The 19,161-nt window shown below is 49.7% G+C and overlaps 1 protein-coding gene across 2 annotated transcripts in view; it reads left to right on the forward strand.

Annotated features, from left to right (window-relative positions):
- Positions 1-1,007: 1,007 nt before the first annotated feature.
- Positions 1,008-19,161, forward strand: part of TCEA3 (transcription elongation factor A3) — a 43,421-nt gene continuing 25,267 nt past the window's right edge. The window contains exons 1-5 of one of the 2 annotated variants that reach the window (XM_059690858.1): positions 1,010-1,215; positions 7,383-7,445; positions 8,182-8,287; positions 8,834-8,978; positions 16,576-16,641. In XM_059690858.1, the coding sequence (XP_059546841.1) occupies positions 1,147-1,215; positions 7,383-7,445; positions 8,182-8,287; positions 8,834-8,978; positions 16,576-16,641 (449 nt within the window). In that variant the 5' untranslated portion in view covers positions 1,010-1,146. Of the gene's footprint in view, positions 1,216-7,382; positions 7,446-8,181; positions 8,288-8,833; positions 8,979-16,575; positions 16,642-19,161 lie in introns of both variants that reach the window. The other variant, XM_059690859.1, reaches the window with a different exon arrangement.

Raw genomic sequence — 19,161 nt, forward strand, 5'->3', positions numbered from 1 at the left:
TAGGAGTCCACACCACACTGTCTCTGTGCTGGGGCTGGGGTGGGGTTTTCTAAGGTTCTATCAGGAGAGTGTGGGGATTTCACTGAACATCCCAAACCACAACTCCCCACTCTGTACACACGGTGGACCACTTTTCATGCCTCCCCTCCAGGTCCCTAAACACGACCCCCCAAGATAATTTTCTGTCCATTAAACTCACTTGTTTAGGAAGAGGCATGGGTCTGCCAGGGACCCTTGGAAAGCCCCTTCCTCAGAGACACGGATGTGTGCACACTGTGGCGGCACAATTCTGTTTTGTGTCCTCCTCTGCACCAAGATGAGCCTTCCAGACTCCATCCCTTGGGAGAGGCAGTGCCCTGACCCTGAATCGAGGGCGCCCGTGCTCCTGGATCACTAAAGAATCTCCCAGGTCCTCCCTCCTCAGCGCAGTCCTGGGACCGGCAGCACCGGACACATCCCTCCAGGACCTTGTTAGAAATGCAAACTCTCACCCTTACAAAACAGTCGGAAACGGGGCCTGGATTCCCGTGCGCTCAGGATGTGAGCGAGCGCCGCAGGGCCGGGCGGAGCTGGCTTTAACGGTCATGCCCTGAAATGTGGCCTGAGCGCACCAGGTCGCCTCCCCTTGGGCACAGGCACGGAGCTGGGTTCGCGCGCTCTGAACAGTAACGGTGCAGATACCCGGGGGCCCTGAACTCCGGCCGGAGCTCCCGGGCACACGGGCGCCCTTCTCCCCGCGACAGCCCTTTGTGATTCCGGACGACGGCCTCCCGACTCGCCAGAGAGCTCTCCTCCCCAAACCTCCCATCAGCACCCCCACCCCAGGCAGGGAGGGGTCGGGGGTGGGGGAGTCCTCTCTCGCAGCCTCGTCCCGCTTGGGAGGCCCGACTGGCCGCCCCGGCAATCTTTGCCCTGACAAGTCCTTGAAATCTATATTTAGTGCACGCCACCCCTCCCCCCCTCGCAGGCCGGCGGGCGGAGAGGGGGACCCCGCCCCCGCCAGACGTGTGTGCCGCGTGTGTTTGCGTCCCGCGCGGGCTGCACGCCCTCCTCCTCCTCCTCCTCCTCCTCCTCCTCCGCGCCTCCCGCCCCCGAGGCCCGGCTGCTGCCCCTGCGCCCCTCGTCCGCCGGGCGTCGTGGGCCGACATGGGCCGGGAAGAGGAGCTGCTGAGAATCGCCAAAAAGCTGGAGAAGATGGTAGCCAGGAAGCACACGGTGAGGCTGCAGAGTTTGGGCCACGGCGTCCCACCCCGGAGGCGCGGCCCGGGGGAGCCGGGGGGTCCGGGGGACGCGAGCTGGCGGGGCGTCGGGGACACGGGCCCGAGGGAGGCGCAGCGGGGCAGGGCTCAGCGCCCCGTTGGGACCGCGGGGCACCTCCGAGTGGGCGTGTGCATGGCCCGGGGTGGGCAAAGTTCGGCCCCGAAGACGAGGCTTGTGCATGGACCCCTGGACGCGTGGGGTCCAGGGCCCCGGGGTAGCTTGTGCAGGTCCGGGAAGGCGAGGGAAGAGACTGGGACATGGAAAAGGACCTTCCGAGGCCCGGGACGGACAACGTGTGCACGGCCAGGGCAGTGGAGGCGACGGCGGGGCGGGTGGAACCCCATCCTGGGGGCCCCCAGAAGCGTCCAGGAAACTTGAGCTCGTGAGGGTGCGGAGCCGCGTCTGCCCCGCACCGGAGCGGTTCTGGAGGGAGGAGTGAAGGGCCACGGGTCCCGCGACCTCAGTTTGGGGCGCCAGGAGCGGTTCTGTTTGCAGTCTTCCCTTCCCTTGGCCGCGGGGAGGGGCCTGCGCCCGCGGGCGAACAGGTGCGGGGCAGCCGCAGCCCTCGGCCCGGGCGGGGGAGGGGGCCGCTGGAGGCTGGGCGGTGCGCGCCCCGAGCTTGAGCGGAGTCCGGCGGGGCGGGCGGTCCTACCTGCGGGTCCGGGGCGCACGGGGCGCCAGCCGGCCGACGTGCAGTTAATGTTTGATCCTTCGCGTGATCTTTGCCTCAGGCTGGCGCCGCGGGGTTGCCCGGCCAGAGCAAACTTGGCCTTCGTGCAGGGAGGATCTGGGCACACCCAGGGAAGGAAAAGGGGGGCGGGTGGCCCTGCGGGCATGCTCCCCGCCCCTCGCCCCTCGCCCTGGCCCCCCATCTCCCCTATCCCAGGGCCTTCCTCTCCCCACCATCGTAGCCGTGTGCTGGAGCAGGACTTGCGTTTCCGAGGCCTCTGTGACCCTAGGAACTCGGGGGAAGGGGTGGACCGTCAAAGAGGGTTTAAGGCAGAGAAAGGAGAGGCGTCGCTGGAACGTGGAGGGTCAGGAAGCCCTAGAGGAGACATGAGTGGTCAGGAGTTGATGTTAATGCCTCCGTGGCTTCGTCTGTGAGAAGAGCTGAGATTGGCTGTGGCGCGCGGGTGAAGAGGTCTGAAACCCTTAGTAGGACTTGGGACGGTGCCAGCCAGGAGTTAGAAAATGAGACCAACTTCTGCACCGCCCCAGGAAACAGAAACCTACCGAGTGCCGTGCCGAGTGCGGGCGGCTCTCACGCTGACATCCCGGCCTCCGCCCACCCCCATTCCGGATCTTGCAAAGACAGAGACACAAACTGAGCCACAAGTGTGTGTGTGTGGGGGGGGGGGGGGGCGCACTTTTCCAACTGGGGCAGCAGAGCCCAAACCCCGTCTTCTGAGCTAAACTCCACAGAAAGTAGGTTACCCCAGCCCCGCTCCTTGTTGACCCTGGCTTGAGCCAGGAGACTCTGGGCCTCTGCGGGAGACGGGTGGAGGGTGGGGGACAGGGCGGGGGGCGGGGGGCGGGGGGTAGCGTAGGAGCCCGGAGAGAAGCAGCTTGGTTGTGAGTAGAGCTCCGGCTGAGAAGGAGGGGACTGGCTCTGGCTTCCCCTCGCTCTGCTATGGCCACAGGCCCACCACCTCCCCTCTCTGGGCCTGGCTTTCCTCTTCTGTGCAATGGGAAGAGAAATGGTGTTCCTGGGAATGTGCTCCTGTGGAAGTATTCAGAGCTCTGCCCAGGAAAGATGCAAGTCTGGCCACAGGTTCCCCGGAGCTCAGAGCCAGTCTGCAGCCACGTCTGTGCCTGGTTCTCCCAGCTCTGAGTGGGCACAGAGCTCTGGGCATGTGATCAAGAAGGGTGGGGCTGCTCTAGGAGTGAAAATGGGCCGCCAGGGGTGGTTCGGGAGAGGAGGACATGCTTCCTGAAATAAGACGGATCCTCCACGTTGCCACTCAGGCCCAGGGGGCACTGCCAATTACTGAAGGCCCAGCAAGTTAGGGCTTTTGTCAGACGGCGTCAGCGTGCACCCATTGAAACAGCCTCAACATACAAGCGCCAAGTCACAGCTACACAATTACACACAACAATATAGCTACGACCACACAACCACAACTGAACAAGCGACTATGAACATAATTGCGTATGAGACATGGTTACTGACCCTGACGTGATCGCTACACTGGCCGTTATATTTACAGAAAGATACACAGAGACAGTTACACGGGCACACGTGTGCATGCAGATAATAAGCAATACTCAGACATGCAAAACTACAAACTCAACACCTGCGCTTACACATTCAGACGTTAGAACCCAGGCATCATTTCACAGATACAGACAGACATGTTGCACTTCAAGCTGCATGCCCACAGCGCCACACCTGGACAGAAGCTATTACACGCCCCACACACGGGTGCAGAGAGACACACCTGGCAATGCAATGCGACATACAGAGACAAGTGTCCAGTGGTGAGATGGAACTGGCTTAACATTGGTGGTTGAAGTTTCAGGAATTTTGCAAGCCTATTGTTAAATAGAGCCATCACTTAAAAAAATTTAATTGTGCCCTAGCCAATTTGGCTCAGTGGATAGAGCATTGGCGTGCGGACTGAAGGATTTCGGGTTCAATTCCGGTCAAGGGCACATGCCCAGGTTGTGGGCTCGATCCCCAGTAGGGGGCATGCAGGAGACAGCCAATCAATGATTCTCTTTCATCATTGATGTTTCTCTCTCTCCCTCTCCCTCCCTCTCTAAAATCAATAAAAATATATATTTTTAAAAAATTAAATTGTAAGCTTACAAATAAATAAATAATTTTTAAATAAATTATATTTAAAACAAAGGTAATAAATACTCCAAAATCATCATTTCCTAATTATTTTACTACATTTTACCATCATCTATGATCTAGAGCAGTGATGGCGAACCTATGACACGCGTGTCAGAGGTGACACACGAACTCATTTTTTTTGTTTGATTTTTCTTTGTTAAATGGCATTTAAATGTATAATATAAATATCAAAAATAAAAAAATATCAAAAATATAAGTCTTTGTTTTACTATGGTTGCAAATATCAAAAAAATTTCTATATGTGACACAGCACCAAAGTTAAGTTAGGGTTTTTCAAAATGCTGACACGCTGAGCTCAAAAGGTTCGCCATCACTGGTCTAGAGGTTATTTACTTCTATTACATCACTATGGTGGAAATACTCTATAATGCTGTTACTCACCAATAGCTCCTTCAGTTCAGTGACAGCGTGTTGGTAACTTGAGATTGGCCATGGGAGGAGTGTTTACACAGAAATAGGCAAACAATACTAATCAGGTTTTTTTCCCCCCTTAAGACCCGGTTGTTAAATATTGACCAGCATACCACTGCACTTGCCCATGTTGATATTCCATGATGATACAAGTCTGGACAGATCTATGTCCATACCTACGCAGATGTATAGTGATTCGAGCCTCAAATGCCTGAGTTTGAATCCCAGCTCTATTCCTTGTAACTTTGGACAAATTATTTAACCTCTCTGTTTCTTGGATTCCTTTTTTAAAAAAGTGGGATCAGCTATAAAAACGAAGATAGTAATAGTACCTACCTCAGGGTCATTGTAAGAGTTAAACAAGATAATTCACGTAAAACACCCAGAACGGTGTCCACACGTAGTAAGCCTTTAATTAATGTCGCACACAGAGTTACATGCCCCCACGTTTAGATGCACAGGCAAACCCACAGGCCCCACCTCTGAATACATGCCGGGAGCCGGTCCATCCTTGCTGTTTCAAGGGACCTGGCATATATGGCATACGGTTCTTAATATGTTTGCTCACCTTCTTGGCGCTGTGTTTTAACCAAAGCCACCTCTCTGAGAAAGGTTGAATCCCCAGGCAGGGATTTTCCCCTGAAGTTAGGGAGGGAATAAAACCCCTCAACTAAGTGCCAGGCGGGTAATTAATCCCTTTAACTATGAACAATCATGCTTAAACTACATAATCTTTTCTCCCTGGAATGGAGATAAGAAACGCCCTAACCTTTGTAATAGAGATTGATAGGATTGAATCAACTGGTATAAATACAGTTGTAACAAGACAGAAACACTCAGAACTTAGAACAGAATCAAGAAGACAGAACCTACTCGGAGCCTAGAGACAGAGCCTAGCGGGAGAACATGGCAAGGGATCCTGGACTGAACCTGACTGCAGAGGTTGGCAAGAGAGCCTGACTAGAACCTGGCTACTGAACCTGGCTAGAGGAACCTGGCTATGATGATCACCCGAAGGCTGCCTCCGTGTCATTCCTTCTTCGCCGACTCCGTCCACACGTTTGGGGAACCCCTGGACCCGCTGGGACCCCGGCAAATACAGACTGTGAACCCAAGCTCTCAGGGAGGCTGAGGACTGGCCACCCTTGGCACGTGGTCCAGGAAGCCTGGCAGAGGCAGACAGGACCCAGTCAGCTGGTGCTCCCCAGGGAACCAAGCTCAGGGCAGGAGGCCGAGGCTGGCTTCTAGGAAGTGGCTGGGAGGAAGGAGAAAGCTGAAGTGGGCCAGGGGTGGGTGGTTCAGGGCCTGGCCGCCAGCAGATTTCCAAATCTGAGTCTCCTTTCTTCTCCTCCCAGTCTCCCCTCCCACCTTCTGCTTTCTGCTAGATTCATTCACGCAGGGAGTCATGGCTGTGTGCGGAACCCTGAGGTCTAAAACATCCTCTTTACCCCAGAGGAATAAAAGTGTATGCCCATACAAAGACTTGTACCTGGATGTTCCTAGCAGACTTGTTTGTAGTAGCCCCAAACTGGAAACTACCAAAAGTCATCAACAGGTGAATGCATAAGCAAATTGTGGTGTATGCACACAATGGAAGCAACCCAGCAGTGAAAAGGAGTGGTTGATATGCACAGCAACATGGATACATCTCAAGATAATTACGCTGAGTGAAAGAAGCCAGGCGAAAAGGAGTCTATTACAGTACTCCTGATATACAGCACTTACAAATGCAAGCCCAGCCCTTGCTCATGCGGCACAGGTTGTTGGATGTCATCTGGTGCACCAGGAAGTTGCTGGTTGGATTCCTGGTCCAGGGCTCATCCCCTGGTTGTGGCCTCCATCCCCAGTAGGGGGCGTGTGGGAGGCAGCCAATCGATGTTTTGCTCGCTCTCTCTCTAAAAATCAATAAACTATCCCTTTTTTAAAAAATTGATTTCAGGGAGGAAGGGAGAGGGAGAGAGAGATAGAAACACCAATGATAAGAGAGGATCATTGATTGGCTGCCTCCTGCACGACCCACAGTAGGGGATCAAGCATACAACCCAGGCAGGTGCCCTGACCGGGAATCAAACCGTGACCTCCGGGTTCATAGGTCAATGCTCAACCACTGAGCCAGGCCAGCTGAGCTAAAATCTATTCCTTTTTAAAAAATACAAGCCCATCTATCATGACAGAAAGCAGAATAGTGGTGGCCTGGATATGGGGTTGCGAGTGCAAGGAGGGATGGATTACAAAGGGGAACTAGGAAACTTTGGGGAATGGTGGCTGTGTTCTTATCTTGATTGTGGTGATTGTTTCATGGGTGTATACATGTGTCAAAACTCATCAAGTTGTAGCCTGTGATATGTCCAGTTTATTGTATATCCATTATACCTTGATAAAGCTGTATCGAGGTATAATGGATAGACACACACACACCTCTCTCTGCAGAAGCTCACAGTAGGAAAGTGAGGAAAGGAGGATACTAAAGCAATAATAATAATAAGCTGCAAAGTAATTAATTTTAGAGGAAGAGATGGGGAAGGGAGAGCATACCCAGTAGAAAGAACAGGAGAACCAATGGCTTAGGGTCAGGGAAAGTGGTTAGGGCTGAAGCCTGGCTCAGAGGGGCTTGAACCCAGCCTGGGTGGTAAGGGTGACGTGGAGAGCTGAACTGGGGCAGAATCTTTTCCTTCTCTCTCCTTCTTTCTGTCCCTTGCCTGTCCGCCGACTGCCTGTCTGCCCGTGTCCTGTAGCTGGAACAGTCGCCTCCCCACCACCTCCCCTCCTCTTTCCTACCGAGACCAGAGGGTCAGAGAGGGGCCTGGGGCAGAACCCACAGCCTCAGCCCTCACCTTGTGGCCTCCCACAGGAAGGGGCCCTCGACCTTCTGAAGAAGCTGAACAGCTGTCAGATGTCCATCCAGCTACTCCAGGTGGGGTGGGGGTGGAAAGCTTTGGGAACAGTGCTGGGCGGGCGGGGGGGGGGGGATATCCATCTGGGGGGAAGACCTCTAAGGGTGGGGTCTGGGGGCAATTTCTGAGGAGGGGGCTGGGGGATCGTGAGGTGCTCTGAGGGTGGGGACTGGGCGTTTAGATGGGCACAGGAGACCTTCCAAGCACAGGGGCCCTCTGCGTCTGGGAGAAAGACTGAGGTGTTTTCCTTGAATACCCCAATTCCCAAGGCCCTGGGCTTGTGGCATACAAGAGGCCAATGATCCAGTGAAGAGACCCCCCATTTTTTGATCCTCCCTGTGGCCCATATAGCCCCCAAACATTTATCCGATGCTCTTGGCCCTGAAAAAGAATCAGCACAGACCCAAGCTGTAGTAGCCAGGGCTATATCTTAAGGTGAAACTTGAGCTCAAAGATATGCCTCCACCACACCTGGGGACCGGGAATGGGGAGGGGTCCTCATCAGCCAGACCCACCACCACCACCACCACCACCTCAGCTTTTCACCAAAGCTATCCATCAGTGCAGGGGCTGAGCCGGGGGCACTGGCCCTCACCAAGGATGGCAGGTCAGGGCCTCAGTTATAGGGTCAGGGTTATCTCAGGCACAGGTCAGGCTGAGGGAAGGGGTGGTTGAACTGGGGCAGGTCTTTTCAGGTAGGGCAGCCAATCCTGTGTGTCCATTCCCAGACCAGTCCCTAACCCTGTTGCTTTTCAGACAACCAGGATTGGAGTCGCCGTTAATGGGGTCCGGAAGTACTGCTCAGACAAAGAGGTGGTGTCCTTGGCCAAAGTCCTCATCAAAAAATGGAAGCGGCTGCTGGGTGAGAGGGGACAGTTTTCTCCCAGCCCCTGTGACAGGACTATGCTTGGCTCATAGCAGGCACTCAGTGTGTGTTTGTTGAATGACTTAATAAATGACAGATGGTCTCTAGTGGGGAGGGCCCGTGTTTGTCTACTCAAGTGCAAGATTTATAGATCTGTAAATTTTCATGTACACATGTGTATTTCATTTGCCTGTGTGTTTGAACATGTCTATAGAGAGATATTTGTATAAACATGTGCATAGGTGTGTGTGCAGATGTCTTTCTGTCCCCATGGTGAGAGCGTGGATTTGCACACATATGTGCATATTGTAGGTACATCCTATATAATGGTCGTTACATAATGAAGGACCGAATAATGACTGGATCTCGGATCAGCAGGAGGGTGGGGCAGCGGGCTACAAGTGGGCGGTGGAGAGCTGCAGGAGGGGGCAGGGCAGCAAGCTATGGGGGGGGGGGGGCGCGCGTTGGGGGAATGTGCAGTTGTTCCTGTCCCTGCCCTTTGCGCCTTCCTCCCCAAAGCTATGTTGCTGTTGTTGTTTTCAGACTCCCCTGAGTCCCCCAAAGGGGGAAAAGGAGAGGAAAGAGAAAAAGCCAAGAAGAAAGAAAAAGAACTCGACTGTTCCAATTGGAAGTCAGAGGCAGGCCTTTCTCCACCAAGGACAAAGCAAGGAGAAGAGCCCAAAGACAGGTATTTTCTTCTGGGACAGAGAGAAGGGGGCTGACACTTGTCGCGTCCTCTGCCAGCAGTCCTGTTTATATATAACTTCACTTAATCCTCACCACCCGAGAGATGGCTGTTATTATTATCTCCCCCAGGCTCCCCTCACAAGACCCAGATAGGCTGTCCCTGGCACTGGCCTCACCTAGAAGGATGCAGGGGCAGGGAACGCAGTGTTGTTGACACACGCAGGCCTTTTCTCATCAGCAAGAGTTCTCATAGGGGACAACACCGCATCCAGCTACCCACCCAGGTAACGCCCAAGTGCAGGGACATGAGACCACAGCGGGTGGGAACTCCCTGACTTCAATGTCCTATGCCCTAAATCGGTATCAGTCCTATAGACAAAAGCATAGAATTCCAGCAAGGGCACTGACCAGTTACAAGATTCACCCACTTGGGACCAGCAAAAAGCTGTGCTTTTCCACTACTTACTTATAGTTCATTCCTAGCCCTTCCTGTGTAGACGTCACTTACTAATCAGGGCTCATTTGTACTGGAAGGAATGTCGCCTAGTAATGCAGCTGATGTTCCACCTTCGTCAGGGTTGCAGGTAAATAGACTAGGAACTTACTTGCTCATAGAAAAGAAGCATTTTGTTTTCTCTCTATTAAAAATTCCTATTTAGTGATGAGGAGGCTGAAGGTTGGAAAGCAGGACTTTCTGAAGATCACACAACCATTATGTGACAAAGTGTTCCAATCCTCGTCTGTCAGAACCCCAGAGGAATAGAACAGTCCCCAAAATTGCATGATTTTCAGGTTGGGCCCAAAAGCCTTATCCCACACAGTAGATAAAAGCCTTCGTGAATGTATAAATAAGACCTACCTTTTTCATATGTGACAACACAGATTAATTCCTTTGAGGGGTGGTCCTCTGTTGTTCATAATAGATAAGGGGTGGTACTAGCTAATACTGAGTAGTATCTGATGGCACTAGATCAGTGGTCAGCAAACCGTGGCTCACGAGCCACATGCGGCTCTTTGGCCCCTTGAGTGTGGCTCTTCCACAAAATACCACGTGCGGGTACAGTGCGATTGAAACTTCGTGGCCCATGCGCAGAAGTTGGTTTTCGGCCTGGGCGTGTCTATTTTGAAGAAGTGGCATTAGAAGAAGTGGGGGGTGTCGGTCGGTCGGGCTACGGGAGCTGTGGCGCAGGTGGGCCGCGGGATACGCAGTGAAGGGGGAGGCGCCCAATATCAACAGTACTTAAACTATATAGGTAGGTTAATAACAATGAACTTACCTATATAGTTTAAGTTTAAAACATTTGGCTTCAAAAGAAATTTTAATCGTTGTACTGTTAATATTTGGCTGTGTTGACTAATGAGTTTGCTGACCACTGACCTAGATAATACTACATAATCCGGATAATGCTATCCATGATTTCTCAACATCTTTAACGTACATACCTTTCCTCCCAATATATCCACTATAAGGGAATCATATTAAGAAATTAATCAGCCGAACCGGTTTGCCTCAGTGGATAGAGCGTCGGCCTGCGGACTGAAGGGTCCCAGGTTCAATTCCGGTCAAGGGCATGTACCTTGGTTGCGGGCACATCCCCAGTAGGGAGTGTGCAGGAGGCAGCTGATGGATGTTTCTCTCTCATCGATGTTTCTAACTCTCTATCCCTCTCCCTTCCTCTCTGTAAAAAAAATCAATAAAATATATTTAATAAAAAAAATTAAGTAAGTGAACTTTATGCACATTCACAGGAGAAGAGATGAGAAGGGTATGTGCCAGGGTGGTAACGGTGATTATTTCTAATAGATAAGGATTGAGAGGGTTTTGTTTTCTTATTTTTGCAGATTTCTGTCTAATTTTTTCCAATAAATAATGTATTAATTTTGAAATAAGAAAAAATAATGAGACTTTTAAAAATATATATACATGATTATAATTAAGAGCTTCATATTCTATATTATACAAGAAAAATTGTCAATTTGTATTGTTGGCTTTTTTCCCCCACAATGGCCTTGTATATATACATATACACCTGAGGATAGATATTTTTTCCACTAATTTTCAGACTGAGTGGTAGGGAGGGAGAAGGGGAGAAGAGACAGAGAGAGAGAGCGAGAGAGAGAGAGAGAGAGAGAGAGAGAGAGAGAGAGAGAAACATTGATGTGAGAACAAAACATCAGTTGGCTGCCTCCTGCACGCCCCTCACTGGTGGTCAAGTTTGCAAACCAAGCGTGTGCCCTGACTAGGAATCAAACTGGCAACCTTTTGGCACACAGAATGATGTCTAATCAACTGAGCCACATGGGCCAGCCAGGGCACATTTATTTTATGCAGGCAATCACTTGCTCATTGTAGAAAGTTTAAAATATATAAATAGGAAAATTAAAAATCATTCATTTTTTAGAGACAAGTACACATGTCCTGTATCATAAAAGCCTAATATGCTAAGTGCCTGGTAGTCTGGTTGGCCATTCAACCAATCAAAGTGTAATATGCTAATGATATGTATGCTAAGGCTGCTCAACTGCTCACTGTGATGTGCACTGACCACCAGGGGGCAGACAGTATACCAGTCGACCAGTCACTACGTCGTTCACTGACCACCAGGGGGCAGATGCTCTGACCAGTAGGTTAGCTTGCTGCTGGGGTCTGGCTGATCTGAACTGAGCAAGACGGGCTGGACACGCCCTGGAGCCCTCCCGCGGTCCTTCCCAGGCTGGCCAACCTCCCATGTCCCTCCCCAGCCCTGATTGTGCACTAGTGAGGTCCCTTGGCCTGGCCTGTGACCTCTTGCAATCCTGGCTGAGGGACCCCCCACCCACCCGAGTGCACTAATTTTATGCACTGGGCCTCTAGTATGTATATATAATCATGTATGTAAACATATATATATATATATATATATATATATCTCACATATATATCCTTCTAGACTTTTACCTATGTATCATCACCATCCTTAAATTAATAAAATGGAATTATACTCTATATACTATTTTATAACCTTTCCACATTTATTTAAATAGTAAATCATGTTTAGTGTAAAAACTTTAGAAAAGCAAACACAAGAGCAGAATAATAGAAATAACCACTGTATATCTCATCTTTTAAGAACATAGGCATGTACATTTATATTTTCTTAATAAAATTGGAAGCACACTCTACATACTGTTTTGTAACCAGCATCTTACGTTTAACGTCTTGCACATTTCGTGGGAGGTGGAATTGTTAACGTTCGCTTTTCACAGGCGTGGCGCTGTCATAAGAAGCTGTGGCTGAGCAGGGATGGGGGTGGTTGTCTCCTTACCTTGCTGGGTGAATCAAGCGTCCTTTCTTTTTAGTCTCCTTAACGATAATTCATTATTTATTATATAAACACTATAACCACATCAGTGAAATTTAAAATAAGAATTAAAAATATTTGTCCAAAAACAGACCAACAAACCTCAGAGGGAAGGCAGGGGAGGGTGGGAGGGGGAAGTAAAAATAAATATATATATATATATATATATATATATATATATATATATATATATATATCTCCACAGTGTGCCACCTCTGACAAATAAAGCCGTTTTTATTTTTTTCTCTTTTCTCCCAATCCTGTCACTTTTTCATTCCTGTAGGTGGAGTGTACAAACTATTATGCTCTTATTAATTTATCTTCCTATTGTATTCTAGGCATTTTCTTCATGTTCCCGAATAGTTATCCTAATGATCATTTACAATAACTGCAGAATATTTCTGACTTGTTTAAAAAAAAAAAAAAGCAATGAGGACAGGCCAAACAAATGGTGAGGCTCCAGGATCGAGGCTCATGTCTTCTCTGCTTTCTCCGCCTGCAAGATTTCTGGCTCCTGCTCTGGTCTACACTTGTCCATCCTGATAGGGTTCTCAGGGAGGACCTCCTCCCCTCCCCCCAGGAGCTCCAGAGCCAGGTGTGGGAGTAGAGGGGCATGTGACAGAGGTATCACTTCTCTCCCTTGCTGCTTTGCTTCTCCCTCCCCCCGCTCCGGTGTTCAAGCTGGAGTGAAGGTCCAGAGCAATGGGTCTGGCCCACAGGATAATCAAGGCTTGCCCCCAAAGCTGCCTCGCCCACTGTATCACAGACCACCTGCAGGATGAGATGGGAGCTGGAAATCCATGCGGGAATCCTATATAATAAAAGGGTAATATGCAAATTGACCCTAACAGCAGACAACCGGTCACTGTGATGAGCACTGACTACCAGGGGGCAGACGCTTAATGCAGGAGCTGCCCCCTGGTGGTCAGTGCACTCCCACAGGGGGAGCTCCACTCAGCCACCGGCCGAGCTGAAGGCTGCTAACGCAGCGGCGGTGGTAGGAGCCTCTCCTGCCTCCTTGGGGAGTGGGACTAAGCTTCAGTCGGACATCCCCCGAGGGCTCCCAGGCTGCCAGAGAGATGTCTGACTGCCAGCTTATGCCCGTGGACATCCCCTAAGGCAGCAGTTCTTAACCTGTGGGTCGTGACCCCTTTGGTGGTCGAACGACCCTTTCACAGGGGTCGCCTAAGACCATCCTGCATATCAGATATTTACATTACAATTCATAATAGTAGCAACATTACAGTTATGAAGTAGCAACGAAAATAATTTTATGGTTGGGTCACAACATGAAGAACTGTATTTAAAGGGCCAGAAGGTTGAGAACCACTGCTCTAAGGGCTCCCAGGCTGCCAGAGAGATGTCTGACTGCCATCTTAAGCCCATGGACATCCTCTAAGGGCTCCCAGGCTGCCAGAGAGATGTCTGACTGCCAGCTTAGGCCTGATCCCCCGGGGAGCAAGTGGACATCCCCTGAGGGGTCCCGGACTGTGAGAGGGCACAGGCCGGGCTGAGGGACCCCCCTGAGTGCACAAATTTTCATGCACCGGGCCTCTAGTATTGTATAATTTGGAAAACGAGAAATCAGATGTCTGCGATTATGGAGCATAAGGACTTACTTGTGCTGAGAACTGCTGTAGGGACATGAATGATCTAATGTCTTCCTCCCAGACAGCCCCAAGACATAGGTTCTTTTCTTCCCATTTGACAGATGAGGGAACATGATGCTCGGAGAAAACAACCTGCCCTGGGGGTTAGAGCTGGGAATGCAACTCATGTCATCAACTCCCTTTTTATTTTTATTTATTTATTTTTTAAATTTTTTTAAAATATATTTTATTGATTTTTTTTACAGAGAGGAAGGGAGAGAGATAGAGAGCTAGAAACATCGATGAGAGAGAAACACCGATCAGCTGCCTCCAGCACATCTCCCACTGGGGATGTGCCCGCAACCCAGGTACCTGCCCTTGACCGGAATCGAACCCGGGACCTTTCAGTCCGCAGGCTGACGCTCTATCCACTGAGCCAAACCGGTTTCGGCCCTTTTTATTTTTTTTTATTTAAATATATTTTTATTGATTTCAGAGAGGAAGGGAGAGAGAGATAAGAAACATCTATAATATATATAAAAGCCTAAGCGACCAAACGACTGGTTGACCGGTTGCTATAATGCACACTGACCACCAGGGTACAGATGCTCAACACACAGGAGGATCAGGTTCCCTCCTGTCTGGATTGGGCCTGTGGGGATCAGGCCGAAACCTGCTATCGGACATCCCCTGAGGGGTCCCGGATTGTGAGAGGCGCAGGCCAGGCTGCGGGACCCCACTGGTGCACAAATCCGTGCACCAGCCCTCTAATCAATTATAAGAATCATTGACCAGCTGCCTCCTGCATGCCCCTACTGGGGATCAAGCTCGCAACCCAGGCATATGCCCTAACCAGGAATTGAACCGTGACCTCCTGGTTCATAGGTCGATGCTCAAACCCTGAGCCATGCTGGCCAGGCTCGACTCCCTTTTATTTATTTATTTAAAAAATATATTTTATTGATTTTTTACAGAGAGGAAGGGAGAGGGATAGAGAGTTAGAAACATCGATGAGAGAGAAACATCAATCAGCTGCCTCCTGCACACCCTACTGGGGATGTGCCCAAAACCAAGGTACATGCCCTTGACTGGAATCGAACCTGGGACCCTTAAGTCCGCAGGCCGAAGCTCTATCCACTGAGCCAAACCGGTTAGGGCTCGACTCCCTTTTAGAATGACACATGTTATGTATGTTTGTATGCATGTAGAAAAAGACCTGGAAGGAAAGACATTAAACTTTATAGCTGTTACCTCTGGGGAGGTTTGTTTTTCCACTTTTTTTAGTTTTTATATTTATTTCTGTACTATTTGACTTCACAACTTTCGGCCACAAATATTTGTAGAGCGCCTACTCTGTGCCAGGCACTAGTGTATGTGCTTGGGTGAGTCAGTGAACAGGTTGGACTGCGTTCCCCAGAAGCAGACCCTAAGACTTGGATTCGGTGCAGAGGGTTTACTTGGGAAATTATTTCAGGAAATGCAGATAGAGTGAGGAGGTGAGACAGGGAATGGAAGGAAGCCAGCACGGAATGTGTTAGTAAGCCGGTGACTGCCTCGGGTGACCAGGACTTAAATCCTGTTTGGCCGCTCTGTGTGACAGTGGAGAACATGCCTCGGGTTGAGGCAGGTGGGGTGTGTATCCACCCAGCACTCGCAGCCTACTGGTTCTCACTGGAGCGGAGAACTCCCCTGGGTAGGCTGCACCCAGGGGAGCTTGCAGGAGAAAGCCCTTGTGTCCCAGGACACTGGGAGGATGAGTGCCCGAGGGGATATGGGCTCAGCAAGGACAGTGTCCACCACAGTGAACAAAACCCACCAAACTCTGCTCTTGTGGAAGTTAGATGGGGGGGGGGGGGGGACGACACACTCCATATAATAAGTAAGAAAATTAGAGTCTGTTAGGAGGTGACACTTTTGCTGGAATTAAAAAGAGAGTGAGGTAAGTGAGAGAGGGAGTGGGTGTTGCAATTTGCAAACAGGTTAATTTTACAAAACCAATATAAGGGGAAAATGCATTCTATATCAAAAAGAATGTAGCTACATGCATTTTTGGAAAGTTGGGGGAAATTTCACCTCTAATCCCATCATCGTAATATAACCATAGTTAGCATTTGGATGTATTGACTTTCAGTCTCCCCCCCCCCCAACCCCCGAGGCATTTTCTGGCAAGACTTTAGGCACAGCATTCATTTAACTTCGTGTCCTGCTCTCTCCCTTGTCATTCTAACGCAGCTCTTCAATCTCCAAGGCCCTCGTGCTTCCTCTCCTCTCCTCCCTCTAAGGTGCCTGCAGGGGAGGCTGGAGATGACCTCTCTCTCTTCCTGAGAATAAGCAATCCCAGGAATTCCAGTCTCCATGGATTCCAGCTGGCCAAGGCCTGCCTGACAGCAAGGAAGAGCAGGGCCTGCTGAGAATTAGTTATTCATAATTAGTAACAGATGACATAACACATGTAACATATCTGGCCTCACTGATGGAGGGTAGGTGAGGGTGAGCAGCCCCGTCACCTGGAGCTTCCTCTCCTGGGTAGCGGTGGTCTAGCCGGGCTCTGCCATCCTCAGCCCGGCAGGCATGGCTCCGGGATGCGTCCTGCCCAGCTCTGATCTCTCTAGATCAGCACTGATGCTGGCCTGGGAGAGAGTCTCATCTCTGATGTCTGTTCTTTCAGGAGAGACTCTGTGGATTCCAAGTCTTCTTCGGCCACCTCCTCTCCAAAAAGGCCGTCGATGGAAAGGTAAGGGAAGCCAGGGACTTCTCCACCCAGAGATCCTATGCTTGTGTCCCTCTCTCTGCTTTAATGTCGGAAGCCTGAGGCTGGGGAAGGAGGAAACCTTGTATGTTATGATGCCTCTGGAATCCAGGATCCACACAGTAAGACTAAGGGAGGGGGAGAGGGAGGTTGGGGAACTGGATGAAAAGATGAAGGGTTTGAGAAGTACAGACTGGTAGTTACTAAGTAGTCCTGGGAATGTAAAGTACAGCATAGGACATATAGTCAGTAATATTGTAATAACGGTGTGTGGTGCCAGTTGAGCTACTGGAAATAACAGGGGGAACACTTTGTAAAGTATATGATTGTCTAACCAGTGGTTATCAACCTGTGGGTCGCGACCCCTTTAGCGGTCAAACGACCCTTTCAGAGGGGTCGCCTAAGACCATCCTCCATATCAGATATTTACATTACGATTCATAACAGTAGCAACATTACAGTTATGAAGTAGCCATGAAAATAATTTTATGGTTGGGTCACAACATGAGGAACTGTATTTAAAGGGCCAGAAGGTTGAGAACCACTGGAACCATATGCTGTTCACCTGAAACTAATACAAAATAGCGTTGAAGGTAAGCTATAGTTGGCCCTAGCCAGTTTGCGTCGGCCTGCAGACCAAAGGGTCCCAGATTTGATTCCTGTCAAGGGCACATACCTTGGTTGCAGGCTCCTCCCTGGTCCGGGCCCTGTTCAGGGCTCCTGCAGGAGGCAACCAGTCAATGTGTCTCTCTCACATCGATGTTTCTCTTTGTCTTTCCCTCTCTCTTCCATTCTCCATAAAAATCAGTGGAAAAATATCCTTGGGTGAGGATTTAAAAAAAAAAAGCATGTACTAATGATGATTATAAGACTGCTTGTAATAAAGAGAACAGTGTTGTTGTTGTTTTAAATGTAAGCTATAATTGAAAATTTTTTAATAAATAAATATTGTTTTAAAGATTAAGGGACCCCTGAATGAGAGGTGTGGCTCCTTCATGGTGGCTGACCAGTCACTGTTGCCCCATCACTGGGGAACGTTCTCGAGGTGAAGCTGAACCCAGTGAGGACAGAGGCCTTGAGAGCCTATACCTGGGGTGGAAACTCTGGTTTGGGGCTGAAGTGGTTAGGATATCTCCCCCAGAGTAGCATATATCATCAAGTCATTCATTTATCAAATATTTATGAGGGCCTACTATGTGCCAGGAACTATTCTAGGTGCCAAGGATACAGCAGTGAACAAAAGAAACAAAGATTACTACAGCCTCGAGGCCTGTTTTCTAAGAGGGGAGACAGAGATGCATTAATAAGTAAGTTATACAACAGTTTAGAAGATGGCATGTGCTATGGAAAACAGCAGGGTGAGGGGGGTTGGGGAAAAACGGTCATGGGTGGTCAGAAGAGCCCTCATTGAAGACATGACCTTTGCGCAAAAATCTTAAGCAGATGAGGGAATTAGCCACGCAGATGTTGGGGTCATTGCAAACGCAAGGAGCTGTGAGGTGACCACTGGGGCTGAAGCCAAAAAGTGAGAGGAGAGTTGGAGGAGAGTGAAACAGGAGCCACTGGAGGGTATTAAGCTTGTAAATTACATGTTCAACCTTATCAAGACCCCTCAGGCTGCTGTGCTGAGAATGGATTGTCAGGGCAGAAGTAGAGAGACCAGGTGTTGGGGTCCAACCCTAACAGGTCTAGGGGTTCCCAAAAGTGTAGAAGGAGTCGGCAAAGAAGGAATGACACGGAGACAGCATTCAGTTGATCAGCATAGCGAGGTTCCTCTTGTCAGGGTCTAGCCAGGATCTCCAGCCAGGTTCTGTGTTTTATTGTCTTGTTACATCTGACTTATACCACTTGATTTTAATCCTGTCAATTTCTATTCCAAAGGTTAGGGTGTTTCTTATCTCCATTCCAGGGAGTAAAGATTATGTAGCTTAAGGGTGATTGTTCGTAGTTAAGGTGATTAACTACCCACCTGGCATTTCATTAAGGGGTTTTTTTCCCTCCCTAACTTCAGGGAAAAATCCCTACCTGGGGAAACAACCTTTCTCGGGGAGGTGACCTTGGTTAAAACACATAGCGCCAAGAAGGAGAGCAAACATATTAAGAACAGTATGCCATATACGCCAGGTCCCTTGAAACATATGCTGTGCAGATGTTTCTTCCCTGCAGCGACTGTGTCAAGCAGCAAGGATGGACCGGCTTCCGGCAAATTTTTTTTTTTTTAAGCATTTAAAATTTTATTGACCTTATTTTTTTAAAAAGTTAAACTTAAGGTCACACCTATAAGTTTGATATACTATATACAGATCGTGCAGAATATGACTATGAAGAGATACAAATTAGTCCATGCCCAAAAAGATTTACTAAAGAATCATCTTCATGCCCTAGTCGGCTTGGCTCGGTGATAAAGCGTCAGCCTGCGGACTGAGGGGTCCCGGGTTCAGTTCTGGCCAAGGGCACATGCCTGGGTTGCGGGCTTGATCCCCAGTGGGGGGTGTGCAGGAGGCA

The sequence above is a fragment of the Myotis daubentonii genome, chromosome 3, assembly GCF_963259705.1.
Source record: "Myotis daubentonii chromosome 3, mMyoDau2.1, whole genome shotgun sequence".
NCBI classification, from domain to species: Eukaryota; Metazoa; Chordata; class Mammalia; order Chiroptera; family Vespertilionidae; genus Myotis; species Myotis daubentonii.